Source organism: Panonychus citri, unplaced genomic scaffold (assembly GCF_014898815.1).
Source record: "Panonychus citri isolate SS breed McGregor unplaced genomic scaffold, ASM1489881v1 Contig00077, whole genome shotgun sequence".
Taxonomy (NCBI): Eukaryota; Metazoa; Arthropoda; class Arachnida; order Trombidiformes; family Tetranychidae; genus Panonychus; species Panonychus citri.
In genome coordinates this window covers 771,569-791,621 of record NW_026515482.1, presented here as the reverse complement: position 1 = coordinate 791,621, position 20,053 = coordinate 771,569, and the positions used below count along the sequence as shown (strand labels likewise).

Sequence of the window (20,053 nt, the reverse complement as noted above, 5' to 3'; positions counted from 1 at the left end):
TTTCAAAGGTTACATGATAATAATAAAGTTGCTCGGCCATTTTGTTCAACTTCTGATGAATTTTTTTCCCATTTCATCTGAATCATTGTCGATAATTTGATTTGATCATAAAAGTCATTGATCAACAATTGTCATCGTTTCAGGATAATCATGATTCTAATCAAGTGTTACCAGAATCACCAACTAGAGAGAGATAGAGAGAGAGAGAGAGGAAGATTGGAAGATAAAATCTGATTGGAAATCAATGTAACGATAATAATTCTGGTTTCCATTGTTCTCATAATTATCATGTTAATGAATCAATTTGATTAGAAAGTTGATTGTTGATCAATCGGTGAACAATTTAATCTTTTTTTTTCACAACAAAACGAAATGAAAATATTTCTTCTTCTATTTTCTTCGATTTCTCCTTCTCTCTCTCTCTCTTTTGAGATCGAAAATTGCAAATTGTTCTTTTCTCTTTCTCTCTTTTTGCATCTTCTCTCTTTCTCCACATTCTTAATAACCTTATTCTCTTTCTCTCTTCTCTTTCTCGATAACCTTATTCTCTTTCTCATTGATCTTTCTCTCATTTTCTCTTCTTCAAATAACCTTATTCTCTTTCTTTCTCTCTCTCTCTTTTCATCCAAATATTACCTTCCAACAAACACACACACACTTTTATATATATTACCAAATTCGAGTAAGAGCTCACTCATCCCACTCTTTCTTCTCTTTCTTTTTCTCTTTCGCATAACCTTAAAGTCTCACTCCAAGTTACATTTCCTACTTTCCAGCTCTTCCCCATTAGCAACGTTCCTTTCGTTGAGTAAAGGTTTTTTCTCATCTTTTCTTGTGTCTCTTTCTTTTCTTTCTTTTCATTTTTTATTTGTCTCTCTTTCTCTCTTTCTCTCCATTTTTGTTGAGAAAAATTGTCTCTCTCACTCTTCTCACTCTGATAATGTGTTCGCTCTTGATTTTCTCCCTCTCCTTGTCTCCCTTCAATCCATATTCATCACCTTCGTCACCATCATCTTCATCTTTGGCTCCGTCATAATCCATCAATATCTTTAATCCAACCATAATTTACATATTCTTTCAAACGGAAATTAATCATCTCTTCATCTTCCCCTTCAAAAAAGTGGATAATTACCAATCAGCTGTTAAATCTTCTCTCTCTATCGCTCTCTCTCTCTCTCTCTCTCTCTCTATTTTACTCATCAATTTTTTGCTTCTTCTTCTCTCTAACAGTAACTTGTTTTTCTAACTGTTCTTTTCTCTTTCTTGTTCTTCTTCTTGTCCTGTTACAATAATTCTTTAACTGTGATTAACCTTCTCTCTCACAATTGACCTGACTAATTGTGCTAATCTCTTGTCTTAATCTATTCTCTCACTGTTAATCTAAACAAGAAGAAGAAACAACAACAACAACAAATTCTCTCAGTTAATTATCCCTTTTTCTCTTTGCTGTTTTACAAGAGAAAAGAACAGAAAATTTGTAATATATTCTCTTTCCCTCTTTCTTTTTCTCTTTCTTTTGGTATCACCTTCTTTCTTTTAGGTTAACCAGATTTGTTCTATTCTCTTTTTCTTTTTTCTTCTTTTTTTTTCTCTTTTGACTTTTCTATTCTATTTGCTCTCTTCTCCTTCTCACACCAAGAACACCAATTAATCCAGCAACTATACAAATCTAATAATTATTTATGTGATTAAGATGATCAATTAATTGTTTACATAATCAACAAATATACACATGAATGTGTATATGTGCCTATGTGTTTGTGTCTCCATGAAAGTCAATTAGTCTAAATCATCAACAACAATTACAAGAAGATATTTAAGAAGTGAACAACAAATTAAGTCTGGTTAATTTGATTATGCTGGATTCAAGAATAATGTTTAATCAACCATTAACAATTAAATTAACGCAAACATCATCAACAATAAACACCATTGCCATTGATATTTTCTATGTGCTACTATTATATGTTACCTTCAATCAACAACAACAACATCAACAAGAACAACAAGTTAACCATCAACCATTTGAAAAGAAAAAAAATCAACCATTTTTTTCCCTATTCTCTATGACATTGACTTCTCTGTTGATGATTACCAGTTGGATTATAAGTTACAGATGATCCTAGTGTGTTAATATAAATACTTTTTTCATTATAATTGTTAACTTTTTCTCTCTCATTTACTTTGATTATACTTTTTTTTTTGCTTCTTCCTTCATCACATTGAACACACACACACACTCAAATATATATATAAATCTACATACATTATCTATGAACACGAATGTTTATTGTGACAACAATCAACAATTAAGGCTCTTAATTTCGTTGTAACTGTTAAATTTTGTTTTTCTCTTTTCAATTTGGTTAATTGACAAACTATTTACTGCTACTTTTGTTGACTTTGGTGTTATTGTTTTTACTCTTTTGCTGTTGGCATCAGAAAACCTTAACCTGTCTGTTTATCAGAGCTTCTAATCGGATATTTTTCATGGTAAACAACATTATAATATAAAAAAACTGTCTGAATCCTGTTATTGGTCTCGAAACAATTTAAATTAATTAACTTCCATTGATTATATATAAAAATTTATATATACATTATATTATAAGAAAACTAATTCGCCAAACATTTTTCTTTAAAAGGTAAGTTTTCATATTGAAAAGATACTCTCTCTCTTTCTCACAGCATTTGATAACAATTAGTTAATATAATTGACAGATTAACTCTTCTCAATGTTAACATAACCGTAATCCCGTTTCGTAATAACTTTTTTCTGATTTTCATGATGATAATAACCAGTTTTTTAATTCTCTCACATTTCGTACGAATATCAATTTTGTGTAAAAACCACATCTTCCATTTTTTTACTATATAACATTATTGTTAAATTGTTCTGTTGATATTCAAGGTTAATCATGATCAAAGTTGATTAATACGTAATGATGATGATAATACAATGTAACGAGTTGAATGTGTAAGAGAGAGAGGGAGAGAGAGAGAGAGAGAGAGCAAGAGTAAATCCTTAATTCTAGTTAAACATTGATTGTGATCTTTTAATTACAATGACAATTTATAACAATAAGTGTTTCAGATTAGATACAATTAAACTTCACCCAATTAATACCTGTAGAAGGAGGTAAACGACAAACCTCATCATCATCATCATCATCATGAAAACGTCAATCATATTTATCATCATTAATTTTGTTTCTCTCTCCAATTATGTTCATTTCATCAGTGAGCATAATTACAATCAGAGATTATCTCTATTGAGAGAGATTCTTGACTTATTGGAGAAAGACTTATCATAAAAAGAGCTGATTGTTACTAAAACAATTAATATTAATCAACTAATTAACATGATCGTTAAAACATATTTTCATTTCTCTCTCTCTCAATCTATTTTATTACAGTGACATAGTTTGGGATTGATTGACAATTACAATTGTGATTATATAACAATCAACAGACAAAAAGCACCACCAGATTTCACCAAAGACTAACGATAATCAAAGACGAAATCAGAACTTATTACTTTTCCCATTGAAACAATTGAAGAAAATTAAAGAATCAAGTTAATATCATTTAGTATATATATTTATACATGATGACGATGATGACGCTGGTTCATGACGATGGTTATATTGTTGTTGATCATTAAACATCATCAACAACAAAGTTTGGCAATCAACAAACAAAACAAAATCAAAACAAATCAAAACAAAACCATTATTATTGATGTAACATGATTAGCAAACAAAACTGTTTATACAAATGATATAATTAGTTAACTAACTATAAGGATACATGTGAGTTGACCATAATCAGTAACCAGTTCAACAGTTAGTTGATTCCTAATCATCATCATCATCATCGTCATGAAAAAAAAAGTATAATCACCAATGGACATAATTAATTTCATGTTTCTCTCTCACGTTATTCAAATAGATTGGAATCAATTAATCAGTACCATGGGAAAATCACTTCTGTAAGCGGCCTATTAACACGTAGAAACGGAAAACGTCCAAACACAACAATTAAGAGGAAATTTCGAACTATTAATTTCTGCCTACCTGAAAATTTATTCTTCTCTCTCTCTCTCTCTCTTTCGTGGTGATAGTTTTGTTCCGTACCCACAACAAAAGTGATAACTGTTGATCGTCCATCATCCGAAAACCTAATTGTGATAATTATAGACACGAAAATTTAAAACAAGAATAAGTGATCATCGGATATTTAAAGCAGTTAAAAAAAGCTACTTTTTTATTTCTACCTAAAGGTCACCAATAGAAGAAAAAAAAAGTTTCGGATTATCTTTTCATTTTTGGTTTTCTATCCATTAATCGGATAACCCATTTAGACTTTTAATCCGTTTTCTCTCTCTCTCTCTTTCTTTTTCTCTTTCTCTCGAACAAACCTGATTGGTGACCTCAAGTGACCATTTGACTTTGCCTCTTTTCTCTCTCTCGACTCACTTTTTGCCTTTAATTTTTTCTCTTCCATAGAAACTCTTTAACACCCCTAGACCCTTTCTCTCTCTCTCTTTCTCTTTCTCTTTCTCATAAACTCACTATCTCCTTCTTCCCCCTCATCTCCCTCGCATCCGAGTGACCAACACATAGGAAGAGAGAGAGTAAAATTTATCATTCTCATTGTCTTTGCTCAACGATCAAGACTAATTGTTAACCACTTCATCCATAGGACAACAAAGTTTAATTTTTATATTTATCACTTGCTTACCCTTTGGTTTCTCATCATAATAATACAAAACAATCATCATCATCATCATCATACATCATCATAACTGTTGAACTTAATCATCTTCATTCAATCAACACCAACAATAATAACAACAACATCATCAACAAAATATATCAATTGTGTCACCAATTTAACCTTAACCACATATTTTATACCTTTTATTTTTGTTCTCACTCTGTGTAAATTTGTATCACTCTCACTCTCACTCTCTCTCTCTCTTTCTCGCTCCCTGTTCAAATTACTTTACCTCTCTCACTCTCTCGTTGACAATAATTTATTCTGTTATTACAATCATCATGCCTGTTGTTACTCTTGATGATTTTGAAATTCTAAAAGTTCTTGGAACCGGTGCTTACGGTAAAGTATTTTTAGTGCGTAAAACAAATGGCGTCGATGCTAATCAATTATATGCAATGAAGTCCATTAAAAAAGCAACCATTTTATCAAAGCCAAAAACACTGGAACACACACTGACCGAACGAAAAGTGCTTAAAATTGTCTCATCAGCGCCTTTCTTTGTCACCCTTCACTATGCCTTTAAATCATCAGATCGTCTTCATCTTATACTTGGTAAGTTTCAATTTTCCACCAGTTGAATTGATTTTTTTCCTTTTCCTTTTTTCTCTCTCCATCACTTCCTAGTTTTTTTCTCTTTCATGTTCTCTTCCACTCTCTCTCTTACCATGCTCATATTTGTGTATTCCTTTTGAAAAACACCACTATCATCATCTACTCTCTCACCACCCACTTGACTTTGACTTGTTTCTCTCCCTCTCCCTCTTTATCTTGTCGTTTTTTTGACCATCTCAATTATCAGTGTGTCTCATGTTTATGTTTGGGTTATGTTTACACTTAGAAGCTTTTTACATATGGTTAACTTACTGTCGCCTCTTTTGCTGGACTTTATGTCTTTATTATCTCTCTATCAACTCTTCACCGATGATTAGTCTTTTAAATGTACTCACCTCTCTCTCTCTCTCTCCCTTTTACATTCATGCAGCCTTTTCTTTTATCTTTCAGTAATTAGCCTGAGTGACGCTAATTAGACTTGTTAGTTGTCAAACAAATTGACATGTGAGAAGCTTTTAAATTGTATCATGGAAAACAAATTCATTTTGAAATTTTCTGATTGGAACTTTTTTTCTTTTTTTCTTTCTTCTTCTCTTGTATTTTCTTGATTTTGTTTTCTTTTTTTTTCTTTTCTGGTTTCGCTTCAACATATTGTTAACCTAATTTCTTTTTCTGTTTTAATTATAGACTATGTTAATGGTGGCGAAATGTTCACCCATTTATATCAACGAGATCGTTTCACTGAGTCAGAGGTTCGTATTTATATCGGTGAAATTGTTCTGGCTCTTGAATATCTTCATCGCAACAATGTAATCTATCGAGACGTGAAACTTGAAAACATTTTACTGGACAGAGATGGACACATTGTCCTTACTGATTTTGGATTATCCAAGGTTTTTGATCCTCAAGCAAAGGTATGGAGACTTTTTCTTTTCTCTTTCTTTTTTTTTCTCTCTCTCTCTCTTTTATTCAAACTCTATAATATTCCCGTTATATCTCACCAACCATCTCAACCTTATCCCCACCCCTCATACCCCTCCAGTTACCTACCAGTTCCAGTTTATCGTTTTCTTCCCCTTCTCTATCATCATCGCTTCTCTTGTTAGTCTCAAAACACTAACTACCACTTCCCATTCAGGGTAACACTATAATAGAGTATATAAGATGTAATAACAATAGAGAAATGCAATCGATAGAAACGATGTTTGGCCTTTTTTATTTCTACTTCAATGTATTCAAATTCTCTTGTTAAACGTGTGCCAGTTTCCTTTTAAATATTCTTTTCATGTTCTCTACCTTCCTTTTAAATCTATTCTCTCTCACATTCTCCCTCTGATTCTCTCTCTCTCTCTTCTTTCTGCTTCTTTCCTTCGTTTTCCTGTTTTCTTTTTCCTTCTAATTTTTTTCTCTAGTTTCCTTTTCTTTTTCTTCTTTTCTTCTCTATTCAAACCTTGTTCTTTTCTTATTATTCTTATGATCACCTTGTTCTTCTTCTCGTTCTGATTGTTTTTCTCTTGTCTTCTTATTAGATTGTCCGAACTTATTCTTTTTGTGGAACCATTGAGTATATGGCACCTGAAGTGGTTCGAAATTGTAATTTTGGCCATGATTTTGCTGTTGATTGGTGGTCAGTAGGTGTACTCACCTATGAACTTCTTACCGGTGCCTCGCCTTTCACCATTGACGGTGGTAAAAATGCTCAAATCGATATCACCACAAGAATATTAAAAACTCAACCTCCCATTCCCAACTATATGTCATCAGCTGCCATTGATTTTATCTCTAAACTTTTGGCCAAAGATCCTATTGAACGTCTTGGTACTGGTCGTTATGGTGCTCGTGAGGTGAAACGACACCCGTTCTTCCAAGGACTAGATTGGGAAGGACTTGCAAGTAAAAAGATTCCCGCTCCCTTTAAACCTCGAATCAACGGTGAAATGGACACTTCCAATTTTTCCGACGAATTTACTACCATGTCACTGGTTGAATCTCCTTGTGCAACGCCTCCAAATGCCGATGAATCATTTGCAGATTTTGATTATACCTCACCCACTATTCTTAACGCCAATGTTTACCATAGTGGTGTTAATGAAGACGACGATGAAGAAGAAGAAGAGGAAGAAGAGGAGGAAGAAGATGAAATCAGTGATGAAGAGGATGACGAAGAAGAAATAACAAATGATCGTATAGTAGATGACGAAGATACTCAATCGATATCGGATGGAGGTGAAAATGAAGAAATTGAAGAAACCGAGGACGAAGCAAGAACTGTAGAAATGGATTCGGATGAAGAGATAGAAATCGAAAGAACCAAAGTATGTGAAGACGATGAGGAAGAAGAAGAATCAGAAGAGGAAGATGCAGATGAAGAGGATGAAGAAGAAGAAGAAGAAGAAGAAGAAGAAGAGGAAGAGGAGGAAGAAGATGAAATCAGTGATGAAGAGGATGACGAAGAAGAAGAAATAACAAATGATCGTATAGTAGATGACGAAGATACTCAATCGATATCGGATGGAGGTGAAAATGAAGAAATTGAAGAAACCGAGGACGAAGCAAGAACTGTAGAAATGGATTCGGATGAAGAGATAGAAATCGAAAGAACCAAAGTATGTGAAGACGATGAGGAAGAAGAAGAATCAGAAGAGGAAGATGCAGATGAAGAAGAGGATGAAGAAGAAGAAGAAGAAGAAGAAGAGGAGGAGGATTATGATGACGAAGAGCAATATCAAGGGGGCGAAGAAGATGAAGAGGAAGATTATCAAGGTAATTGCCAAGATCAAACTCCTGTTATGTTCTACATTCCAGAAGATGATGAGGAAGATGAATGCGAAAGAATAGAAATTGAAGCTTGTGATAATTCTGATCATCATCGTTATGCTCATACTTTTATGGCCTCACCAATGATGCTGATGGATCCTGATACAACTCTAAATTCATCAAGCTCAACATCAGCCTCACAGCGTATTGTCGATATTTTTGGTTCACCACTTTCATCATCATCATCAACATCATCATCAAACAGTTCATCAATAGATGAATCAACCGTTAGTGCACTTTCACCCGCCTCCGAACGCCTTTCAAATGCCTTTAATGGTGATTTAAGCTCAGCAACAAATTTACATTCCTCTAATCCGCGCTCATCAACACCCGCCGTCTCACCTGTTGACTGCAATACAACTGGATCTCTACCACTCTCAGAATCTTTCCTGGCCAATCATCGAGCGGTCAAGCGTCTATTTGATTCCTCCCTCTCCTCCTCTTGCGAAGAGGAAAAGTGCAATCAAGTCAAAAAGACAAAAGTGTTAAATAATAGTTGTAATCTAACTAATGTATTCTTGTTTTCATCCAACACTCCCTTTCTATCATCCCAATACTGATTCGCATTCTCACTCACACAACTCACTCTCTTTCTCATCAGTTTCTCTCTCTCTCTCTCTCTCTCCCTTCCAAGCAAAATTGACGCATCATTTTCTCCATCCTCATCATCTCATTATAATTTTTTTTTCTTCTCTCTTCTCTTTCTCTCTTTCTCTCTCTCTCTCTCTTCTAATTTATTCACATTCTAATCATTTCGATGTTTTTACCATATTCATCCACACACAAACTCTCACCTATTTTTTTGTCAAATTTTGGTTATATACATAAATTAATTTACCCTATTTCCTTTTCCTCTCTAATCATCATCAACAAAAACAAAATATGTTACATTATTTGTCCATTAATTATCCCCACCCCACAAAACCTAAAAATTTTTGACTTTTACAGAAACTTTAAAGAAAAACAATTGAATCAAAACAATAAAAATATATAATAGCAAATCAATTTTGTCTCAAGTTAATTGTTTTATGATTAGTTGATTATTTTTCCAATTGGAATCATGAATTGACAGAATTAATTTTCGTATTTTGATTAGTTTAATTTGATACAAAACAAAATGAAACTTTTATTACAGAAAATGAAACGATAACAATTAACTTTTTTTTCTTTGATTACAAAACTTTTTTACTTTCTACTGGATTAACCTGATTTCTTAGATTAGCTAATCCATAATAGATGTGACCTAATCCATAGATTGTTTCAAGTGTCTTGATACCATGGTAGTTTGAACAGGTAGGGTGGAAAAAGAGAGCGGTCACATGAGCGATTAGGGCGAAACCCTTGAAGATTTGAGCGGTGACAACAATTCGACGGAAGTTGGAATATTTTGTCGGGTTATTATCGGTTGAAATGGTTAGGATGAAATATCCCGCTCTCAGTGAGCCGACAGCGGTTTCAACAAAGGGTAAGAAAAGAGCGGCCTCGGTACATTCCCAGAAGAGGATATAGTAAATGTAGAAGGGTAAAAAAATGGACTGAACGGTTAAAGCGTTAACACCTTTGGACTGATGGCGAAGGACCCGAAGCATGGGTCGACCCAGGCCAGTTAGAAGGACAAAAAAGTAGGCAATGCCTGCATATCGATAGGCAATGTGACGGAAATCAGTCGCTGAAAGTGGGACACAGTTAAAACCCACCGCTGGAGTCGGTGATGAGAAATAGATCAACAAGGAACCACAAACAGATATCCCGAAATCGATCCCGTTTATCATGAACATTCCAGGTCGAGTATCGTAGGATGTTGATTGGGTTGACATCCAAAGTGGAAGTAACAATTTAGTCGCAATTAGGGAACTGATTACAATTAATACTGAGAAAACGGGAAATCCTTGATAAAATGAGAAATATTTGGTAACTGGATCAATATTCCAGGTATAAGCCTCAATAATTGATTCCATTGATAACATCATCAAAACGAGAACAATTAACTAATCAACTAATTAAATTGTGTATAAACTTTTGACCTCAATGGGCACAATTGATCAAAGATTTTACTGATTGTTGACAATATGGATTAAAAGAAAGGCCTTTGATTGAAAACTTTGATAAACTTTTTGGTGAAAAAAAAAGATAAATAATGAAAGATGATGATGATTATTATGAAGATAAGGATGATAAAGAAGGAGTTAGACAATCTTTCGGGTGCTAATCTTAATTTTCTCGTTTGATTCTCACTGATTGTTACGGTTATCGTTAAACAGTTAGGGTTCACTGCGAACCATTATCATTAATAGTGAGAGATTGTTAATTATTAGTAACAATTTGTTTCCACCATTATCATCACCAACATATTGATTGTTGTAAAAGGTAAAACTAAACATGATTAACGGTATTGACTTGTTTTAATTACATTTAAACTCAATGTTAAACTAATTGTTGAGGGTTTGATGTCATTGATTAACATTATCCGTACGGTTATTGTAATAATTAATTGTCTTTATGGTGATGATGTTTGTTGATTAGCTTTTTTTTTACAATTGTGTTTGTGTTGAGACTCGTAAATTTTTTGATTCTTGTTGTTCAGGATAATTAGTTGATCGTCTTTAACAATTCATTGAAGCGTTTGATTAATCAATAGTTAACGCGTGTGAAAACATGTATCCATTGATTGAAAACGAGCTACAAGAAGTTACAATTAAATGTTAATCAAGTGATTGTATTTATAGCTCAACTTTTGTGCAATATTTACTTAACTGTTACAATCAAATTTGAAAGGAAAAGTTTTTTTTTTCTGTTGATTGATCTTTGATTGTTGGTTGATTGTTGATTCTCAAGTTGGTGGTGATTAAATGATTAAGTTTGTCTGAGCGTCTAACTGTTGGTGATATTTAGTAAATTGTTCACGTTATTAATAGATTGATTTTGTTTCCTTATTGTGATCGGATTATGATTAAGTTACAATTACAAACTTTTTTTTCTCTCTATTTTTAGTTTCGAGTTGAAAATTGAACGGGAATATTAGGTGAATATCGAGATAATCGAACAGAAAAATGTTCTAAATCAGTTTTACCTTCGACTGTTGAGAGATACAATTTAAATTGTAACCAATCAACTAATTAGTTGATATTTGTGGTCAATTTTTCCACCGGAAATTTTGGATTAAAGATTTTTAATCTTTTTAGATATTAAAAGATTAGAATAGTTTGGAACCACATTGATGGACAATCTTGAGGTAGATCAACAATGCCCAGAGGCTATTTATCATTAATCGCATTAAGAAGTGACTCTTGTGCTTAGATTTACGATTCGCAGTTTATACTTTGCAATTAATGAACCAAATCAAACAAAAGACGCTTTTTGATTTGATTGTTCAGGAAGAATTGAATTAAAGTCAATTAACAAACTATCGAGTTCAATTAGAACCTTTTTATTTTAATTAGATTTTAAAATGTTCGAATGTTTTTTCAATTCTAAATGTTGTAAAAGTTCTGGTTCTTATTGTTCAGATCACTTGATTATCGTTTTATTTATACAAAATCACTTTGAACTTTTTGTTTTATTTGTTCAAAGTAAAAACTTCAATTCAATTGATGTAAAAAAAACAATCATTAAACTGAACAATCAATTAATTCTGATAATCGTTAGCAATCAATACTTTTTGTTGGTAAAATTTCAAATAAAATGAACTTTTTGTACATTTGATTGTTAATCGAAATGAGATCAAATTAAATTTGATTAAATTTTGTGTAAATTACCAGAATTATTTATATATATATAAGTTTAAGATAATTAATTGCTATTAATTAGTAAATTGTTAATATATAAATAACTTTTACAACATGTTGTGGAAAATTAATCTCAGATAAATTTCTTGTTTGAATTTTTGATTCAATATCACAGATAATTCAGATTCTCATGATTTCATTGAGAACTTGTCAATTTTTTCATGATGATATGTTTTCTTGGTTATCCGATCCATCACCAGATGAATTAGATGATGTCTTCCGGCTTAATATCTCTCGGTCATCCTGTAGAATCCATTTTGGTATCCATTGGTCAAGATTTCATTATATCCATGAGCAATTTCAGTCCAATGGTCATGAAATAAAAAGAACCATGAAAAAAATTGTCAAATTAATCAAAGAATAACAATAACAACAATAACAACAACAACAGAGAATCGGAATAGAAATCAAATTAAATCATTTTGAAACTGGAACATTTTCAGTGTGATCTTGATTTTCAAGGGAAAATCTAATTTGTTGATGTGTTGAGATTTACGACTATCAAGGAAGCAGTTACTCTAATTGATAGAATTTGATCTTCATTCACATTTCTGTAGTCAATTTAATTGAACCTTAATCACCTCTCTTGAAGATTTGGTGAGTGTATTTAAATTTCCTTGGATATGTTTACTGTGGATTTCAAGATTATGAATCTTGAGAAATGGAATCACATAAACTAAAATGGAGATTAGGACCAGTACAATTCCTATCGAAAGGAAGGTGTAAAATGATATCGATGATATAAGGTAAGGCATAGCTCGTAAATCAATTAGTTGTTGAGCCAAATCTCTGGTGAATTCAAAATGATATTCTTGCCAAAATATTGGGAAAACAATCTCAGGTATATTACGATAACGGAAAAGACCTGGAGCTTTATTTATGGCGACATTTAGTTGAAATCGAGCAGCCATGTTGACGGTTGATCCAGTTAATGGTTCAATGTCCATCCAGAAAGAATGGCGACTTTCATTGGGCGAAAGGCCGACAACTGAATTACGATAAACAGGATGACTATTGAGAAAGTGAGGTTGTGATATTAAAAAGGGTGCACCAAATTTACAGGCTGAAAGATCAAAAACTCCGGAGGCAAAGGGTTCACGTCGAGGACGAAAAATTGATGTTAATCCTCCTCCTGCTACAGGTCCTCCGGATGGTGGTGGTGTGGATGAAGATGATGATGACGATGACAGAGGTGAGGGTTGTGTTAAGGAGGAAAGAGATGAAGACAATGATGATGACGGTGGATTACGAGAGAGTGAATAAAGTAAAGAAGGAGCTGGAGCGGGAAGTTTACTAATGTAACATTCATTGGGCGGGTAATCGGCTGCGGAGGCAAAATTGGTCTCATCAAATGTGTATCGGTGGACAGAGAGATCGGGATAGGGTTGATGAGTTGAATTGTATCTTAGATGCAATAATCGGCAAATCTCTGAGGTAAAAATCTTAATAAATGGAGGCTGTTCACCTAAACCAAAATGATCAGCATCTTCTTCATATTGATTAACTTGTTGACTGTCGTAACCATGAGTTGAATATGCATGATATTGTTTCTGTTGACTTGAAAGTCCACCATTGTGAATCAATGGAGGTCCCATTTGACCATTTGTCGATCCATTCAATGAATTACATTCTTCCGTTGACCAATAAGACAATTTTTCCTTTCCATTATATTTATCAATAACATTGAGCAAGTTAATCGAATCAACTCCCGAGAAAATTGTATATTGACCATCGTCCGTATTATTTTTCGGGAACATGTAACCAAATCGACCATTGTTAGATGGAATACCGGGATTGAGAACAGGACCAAAGGTCGTTAGAAGATCGGGATAACCTTCAAATAACAATTGTTTCACAGTTCGTTTGATGAAAAATCCTTCGGTAACCGCATCTAATGCCAGGGTGACCAGTACTCGAACAGTTGGACTTGCACCTTGAATAAGAGTTAAAGTTAACGCCAATGGTGTGTTCAATGTTGTTATCGGCTGATTCTCGTCGGCAATTGAAAGTGACCGTTCAAAATGCCAACTTTTCCTTTCACGATAAGATAAAGTTCCGTTTCCATTGTTTCTTATGGCAAATTTTCCAATCGAAACCCGATAGGTAAATGGTCCAATCTGTTTGAGAATCGGTTTCGCACCTTCCCGTTCAATGGCCTGAGAATTGGTCACATTGAAAAAGTAAAACTTATTGTATATTGGTAACGGTACTTTTTGCCAAAGTTTGTAAGCCGTTGATCCTTCAATCAGAATTAGTTTCTGGATTAATAAAAAAAATAGAAAAACAAAAATTAGTTTAATTACTTTTACAAATGAGAAACAATTTGTCTTGTTTTCAAGTCAATCATCAATATAATTATTAATAAATTGATTGTTTCATTAATCACTTGATGAGACAATTTACTGAAAGTTAATTGTTGTTATTGGAAAGTAAATCAATTTGATTGTAACAACACTTTCTGGTGTTACTAATTTTCCCAATCCAAGGATTAATTAAACAATCAGATTTTTATCATTGATTATTTTTATCACAATTGATTGTGATTAAGATGAACAATTGACAATTAATTACACCAATAACTTTTTCTTTTCACACTTTTTCTTCTTGATTGTTAACAATCAAATGAAGATGATTAAGCCTGAAAACCTGTTCGCAATTAAGATATTGTATTATTATCTAAATCACTATTAACTTTAATTTACTTGACATTGTCCTTAAAACTCAGTAGTTAGGTCAATAGAGTGATAATAATAATAACAATCAATTTCAACAATTGAACAATCAATTGATTGTAAGACTAATAATAATACATGTGACGTTTTGTATTAATATTTACATTTGAAACCATAAACTACAACAATTAAATTGCTTTTTTAAGGTTAATCAAATTGAGTAATCAAATAAAATCAATCACTGACCAAAGATTACAATCAAATAGCCGATAAGTAAAGCATTACAATTTAATCACAATTAAACACTAAAAATAGACTTGACATAAAAAAAGAAAGATGAAATTAAATTGTTAGTCAATAGAAATAATTAATAATTAGAAACCTTGAATTAAGAGTCAACAATTAGAGGTACATGTCAGTTAATTGTTAGTACAAATGATCAGCTGATAGATTAATTGTTATCAACATGGAAAATTAAAGTTCACTGTAATAAAGATAATGATGACAATCAAGAAACAATGATTACAAGGTGTCTGTTAGTTAACCAACAATCAAGAAATCAAGGTAACAATTAAAACCAATCGTTGAATGTTTAATCAATGGTTTTAATTGTGAAAACAATAGATTAACAGTTAATCATTACCAATGAATCAATAATTAGCTATTGTAATATCATCATCAAGGTTTACAATACAATTTAACAGTAATTTGTTGATAATAAATAACAATTAAAGTTAATCAACTGTATGTCTAAAACTATTAAATAAAAACACAACCTCAACGGTCAAGGATGTGAGGTCAAAATCAGGGTGTGAGGAGGTCAAATCGTTGACATGATAAGGTCAATAGTAACTTTTGTTGGTCAGTAATGAAGTTAATCCTTCAAAATAAAATCGATAAGAAATCAATAAAATTACCAATCAAAGTTGGTTAATTACAATTAACTTTTAATCTATGTGGTCTCACATAACCAAATGGTGAAATAATCATGCAAAAGGTAAATTAGTTTACCTTTAATTTTGAATATGAAACTGAAAAGTTCAATAAAATTAAGGTCATTTGATTGACCAAAGTTAAAAATATAAACAGAAAAGTTTGATATACTTTCAAATTGAATGATTCTACCTGGTGATAAATAGCAACAGGTAAATATTAATATTAATTTGCGTGTTGTCCATCATTTTGTATGGACTATTTCCCGTGCGTCAATTTAAAGTTAACGATTTAAATACAATAATCAACGGGAATCTCGTCTCAACGAGCACAATAGCATCAGTAATCCCACCGAGTGGAGATTCATGAGCCAATTATTATAATCACTAAGTTGGTGAGTTGATTAACATTAAAGTTAAACAATTTGCAACTTGCAACTTTTTTCCCCAATTTAAATTACTCGTAACATCGGCTGCTCATGTGTTAAAGTACGCACTCAACGAGTCCAAGATACTTTAAGCATTTTTTAAGCGACTTCGGGTATAAAAAAAAGTTACTTTCAAATGTGACTTGTGGCCTTCACTCATGTATATTATTTGAATCTTAATCCAAGGTTGATTATCCTATTGTTCAGGTTGATGCAGTAATTTAATCGGGTTTCCCATCGGTTCAACTCAACCGGTTCACATGGTGCTAATCCAACGGGTTCTTGTGAGTTATCCAAGCGATCAGGGCAGTGGGGTGATAATACTCAGAAAACAAATCAAAAAAAAAGTTTTTCTTTCAAAGGAAAGGATATCCGAGTATATTTAGTGATCGACAACAATTGGTGTTTACAATTAGACAAATTAAATTAAATTAAACCAGTTAATCAGTTAAAGTACAAAAACTGGTAACAATCAACAGTTTGTGAGTATTTACTGAGCGGGAAAATCATTTCCATTGATTAATTTACTCACTAATTGTTAACGGGATGATATTCAACAAATACTGTTATTGTTATTGACTAAGTAAAAGTTATAATTTATTTTCCGAGGAAATGATTTAAATTGTAACAATCAAAACTTAAATAATAATAAAATGACATTGAGATTAACGAGAAAATCATTTAAATGATAACTGTAATTATGCAAAATCGTCACAAGAATTTAATTGTAAATAAATATACGATTCAAACAACAATTTGATGGGAAAATGTTCAAAAAAAAGTTAATCAAGTAATTGAAATTCAATTATATCAATAGCAATTAAATAAATTGAATTGAATTATTTTGAATATTTAGATTTGCAACAACTTCAACAATTTACTAACTTTAAATTAACTGAATCAACTCAGATATTAAAGGTTAATCAGGTTAATTGTTGGTAAAATTATACCGAAATCTTCAATGATCAAAATTCAGTGTGAGTTAACAGCTACTAATGAATATGGAAATTGAATTATAATCAAATTAATGAGAAAAGTTTCGGATACGGAAGTGGGCCTAGAAATCATGAGATCGCATGATGAGGGTAACCAGATTTCGTCAACGATATAAACAAATACTTCCGTGTTCATCATGAAAAAGGTAATCATCTGGTTAATTGTTTTGATTGAAACTTTTAATCAAATTAAAAAAAATGATACTTTAAGTAAATTAACATTTCCAATAGTTTCACGGTTTATTGATTTTCCATGATTAACTTTGAAATTGATCATCAAGCCCTCTTATGTTAATCATCAATTTTTTATTGATTATAATCAGTTGATTGCTGGTTACGGTTCCTTGACTAGACCATGATAATGACAATCAAGAGGTCATGGTGATAGTAAGATATTCACAGTTATCTGATTGAAAAATTTTCATTTCAAAGTGACAAAAAGTTTTTCACTCATCATCATCATGATAATCACCATGAATTGCTCATTAAAGTTGTTAACAGGTAGAGAAATAGAGTGAGAGAGAGAGAGAGAAATGTAACTTTTAAAATTGAAGATTAGATGAGATGATTAATGGAAGATTTTAAGTTTTATGTGAAAGGAGATTATGATTGAATTATGTGGGTGTTAATCCTTTTCAGGATATTCAAGAGTTTATATTTCATGAATGAACTTGATGAAATGTCAATCAAATGAAGATGGAAAAAATGATCAACTTGACCAAGCAAAAAACTCTCTAAATTAAAGAGATTTGATTGAGAAAAAATTCATTTAATAGTCAATTAAAGATCAGCTGATGAACGTTCAAGTAGATTCGATAATGATATTCAAGACTTATTCTCATGATAAACAATAACAGATTAAAAGACTTTCGATCATCAGGAGAGTGAGATCATTAAAAGTGACCCTCTTTTTAAAGGTAGTGGGGGTTGGAGATTTAAAAGGAACCTTGACAGTTGAAAGTGAGAAGATGAAAGGAAAGAGAGTGAGAGAGAGAGATTCGAATACCTGTTTATCATGAATTCACTTCGTCCGGAAACTGAAATTAAGCGACCTGAATCAGGTCAACGCGTCCACTCCTGATATTAGTAAATCTCATTCATTTCTTATACCAATAAACATAACGTGCTGATATATTATTAAATTCAATTGTTGTTGTTTTGATGGAGAAAAAAACAACAACAATTTGACATTAAGATGATTAAAAATCGTAACATGAAATTAGTTGAAATATTAGATGATTAGGTAGACTAGATTGAGAAAACGATTGTAAATGATTAAGGGTAAATACAAATAATGATAATAATAAAGAAACAAGAACGACAATTAAATTTGATCGTCTTATTGTTTCAATTTTATTAGTTTTGTGTTTTAAATTTGGGAAAATTTTTGATGGATTAAGATTTGATCGTTGGAAATAGTAGCTGATCAATCAGAAGATTTGAACGATTTCATGTGTGTAATTAGAGAGGAAAATTGAAGATGAATCAAGTGAAATCATTACGAAAAGAAAAGAAATTGGATAAAATTTTACCCTGAAATAGGTAATCATCATGGTTTGGTGAAGAAAATGATGAAAAAAGGAAGGTATGAATTCAGGTGATTTCTCTTGAATAACAGTTTCGTTTTTCTATTAAAAATTTCCAGCATTTATCTTTCACTCTTCTTCTTCATTGAACAATCAATTTCCTTTTCAACGGTTAAATTTTTCTAACCTGGTGAATCTAATTGTTTGTGACTCCATGTTGATAGCGTTATTATCATGTTATTATTGTTGTTGCGAAATAGAATCAAGGTAAAACTTTTAAAAGCTACCTGATCCATTGTGATGGTTGTGAAAACAAAATGATTGTTGGGGTAATTGTGATGATGATTGTGTTCATCTAAGAATCATCAAGGTAAATTCATTGATAATTAACTTACCTTTTGAATATTTTTCTGAACAAATTCTGGGACGAAAAGTAAAGCCGCTATTCCAAGTCCAATTAAAAGTAATCCAATTAATCCAATGATAGCTGGTTTGTACATTGTCCGAAAATAAGTTAACAAATAGAAACAGGTACAGTCTAATTTTGTTTAGAATTTCTATTCGAAATCGGCAAAGAATAGACTCAGTCAGATAGATTGTTGGTTTGATTGAACAACAGAAGAAAAAAAAACAAATTCCAACTATTGAATCAACAAATAATCCAGGTAAACCATAATGAAGATGATGATTAGATAAAGGAAAACGGAGAGATGCTTTCGAGACGGTAAACAATTAAATCAGTAAAAAGTAGGAGAAAAAAACGATCAACCAAATTAAAGAATAAAATAACCGGAAAACAAGATGATTATTGTCGTCGTCTTCTTGATTACCTTCTTGTTCCTGGTAAAATAAGATGGACACAAATTAGAAAACAATAGATACAACACAATGGAAGTTGATTGTTGACAAGACATAGAAATGGAACTGTGGAGAATTAACTTGTTGATTGATCAATTTGTTGCGGGAGAGAAAAAAAGATACATGAGAAAGGGAGATGGAGAGAGCGAGAGGAGAAAAAAAGAGAAAAGGAAGAGGTGAGAAATACAAATGGAGGAAGAAAAGGAGCGAAAAAAAACAATAGAAGAGAATAGAATATGTTGAGAAAAGAGAATAGAACAAAAAATGGAAGAGAAAACAAAGTCAATGGCGTTTGAGGTAATGAGTAAGGTCGAGTGATTACTAGTGGTGGTTAGTTAATTATTAAGAATTAATTTTGGTTTAATAACGAGTGGGAACTAAGGTTTACTGGATAAACAAGGTACAATTGGTGAATTATTTATTCCCCTGAATTGGATAAACGACACAAACGGAACCATTTTTATCAATCTTATTACCATTATTCTGGTTTACATTAAGCTGGTTGGTTGGAGAAACAATCGGATGAGGATATTCAGGAAACAGGGAAAATGATTTAACCATGATAACAATTAAACAATTAAGAATATACAAAGATACTGGATCAATTAATATTGATTAGTGAATATTAATCGCCAAGATAATGATGATGATGGTTTTAGAGTTGAATTAACTCACAAGAGTAAAAAATGATTCTCAGCTTCAGAGT

General features: G+C 32.0%; 3 protein-coding genes across 4 annotated transcripts; 1 reads left to right on the top strand and 2 right to left on the bottom strand.

Moving 5' to 3' along the window:
• The first annotated feature begins 823 nt into the window (after positions 1–823).
• LOC128386810 (uncharacterized) lies at positions 824–9,152 on the top strand. 2 transcript variants are annotated; one of them, XM_053345897.1, is made up of 5 exons: positions 824–2,645; positions 3,417–3,577; positions 3,952–5,334; positions 6,022–6,248; positions 6,864–9,152. In XM_053345897.1, the coding sequence occupies exons 3-5, from the start codon at positions 5,061–5,063 to the stop codon at positions 8,709–8,711; spliced, it is 2,349 nt and encodes a 782-aa protein (XP_053201872.1). In that variant the 5' UTR covers positions 824–2,645; positions 3,417–3,577; positions 3,952–5,060; the 3' UTR covers positions 8,712–9,152. The 2 variants fall into 2 exon arrangements, with proteins under 2 accessions (XP_053201872.1, XP_053201873.1); XM_053345898.1 differs by lacking the exons at positions 824–2,645; positions 3,417–3,577 and adding an exon at positions 3,619–3,812.
• A 46-nt stretch (positions 9,153–9,198) lies between these two features.
• LOC128386811 (uncharacterized) lies at positions 9,199–10,659 on the bottom strand. Its single transcript, XM_053345899.1, has one exon. It carries the CDS (start codon positions 10,119–10,121, stop codon positions 9,324–9,326), a length of 798 nt encoding a protein of 265 aa, XP_053201874.1. The 5' UTR covers positions 10,122–10,659; the 3' UTR covers positions 9,199–9,323.
• Positions 10,660–11,562: 903 nt separating this feature from the next.
• LOC128387266 (scavenger receptor class B member 1-like) lies at positions 11,563–20,040 on the bottom strand. Its single transcript, XM_053346453.1, has 4 exons — positions 19,824–20,040; positions 18,885–19,329; positions 12,518–14,194; positions 11,563–12,179 (listed from the first exon to the last, which is right to left on the bottom strand). Exons 2-4 carry the CDS (start codon positions 18,987–18,989, stop codon positions 12,096–12,098), a joined length of 1,866 nt encoding a protein of 621 aa, XP_053202428.1. The 5' UTR covers positions 18,990–19,329; positions 19,824–20,040; the 3' UTR covers positions 11,563–12,095.
• Between the last annotated feature and the right edge of the window lie 13 nt (positions 20,041–20,053).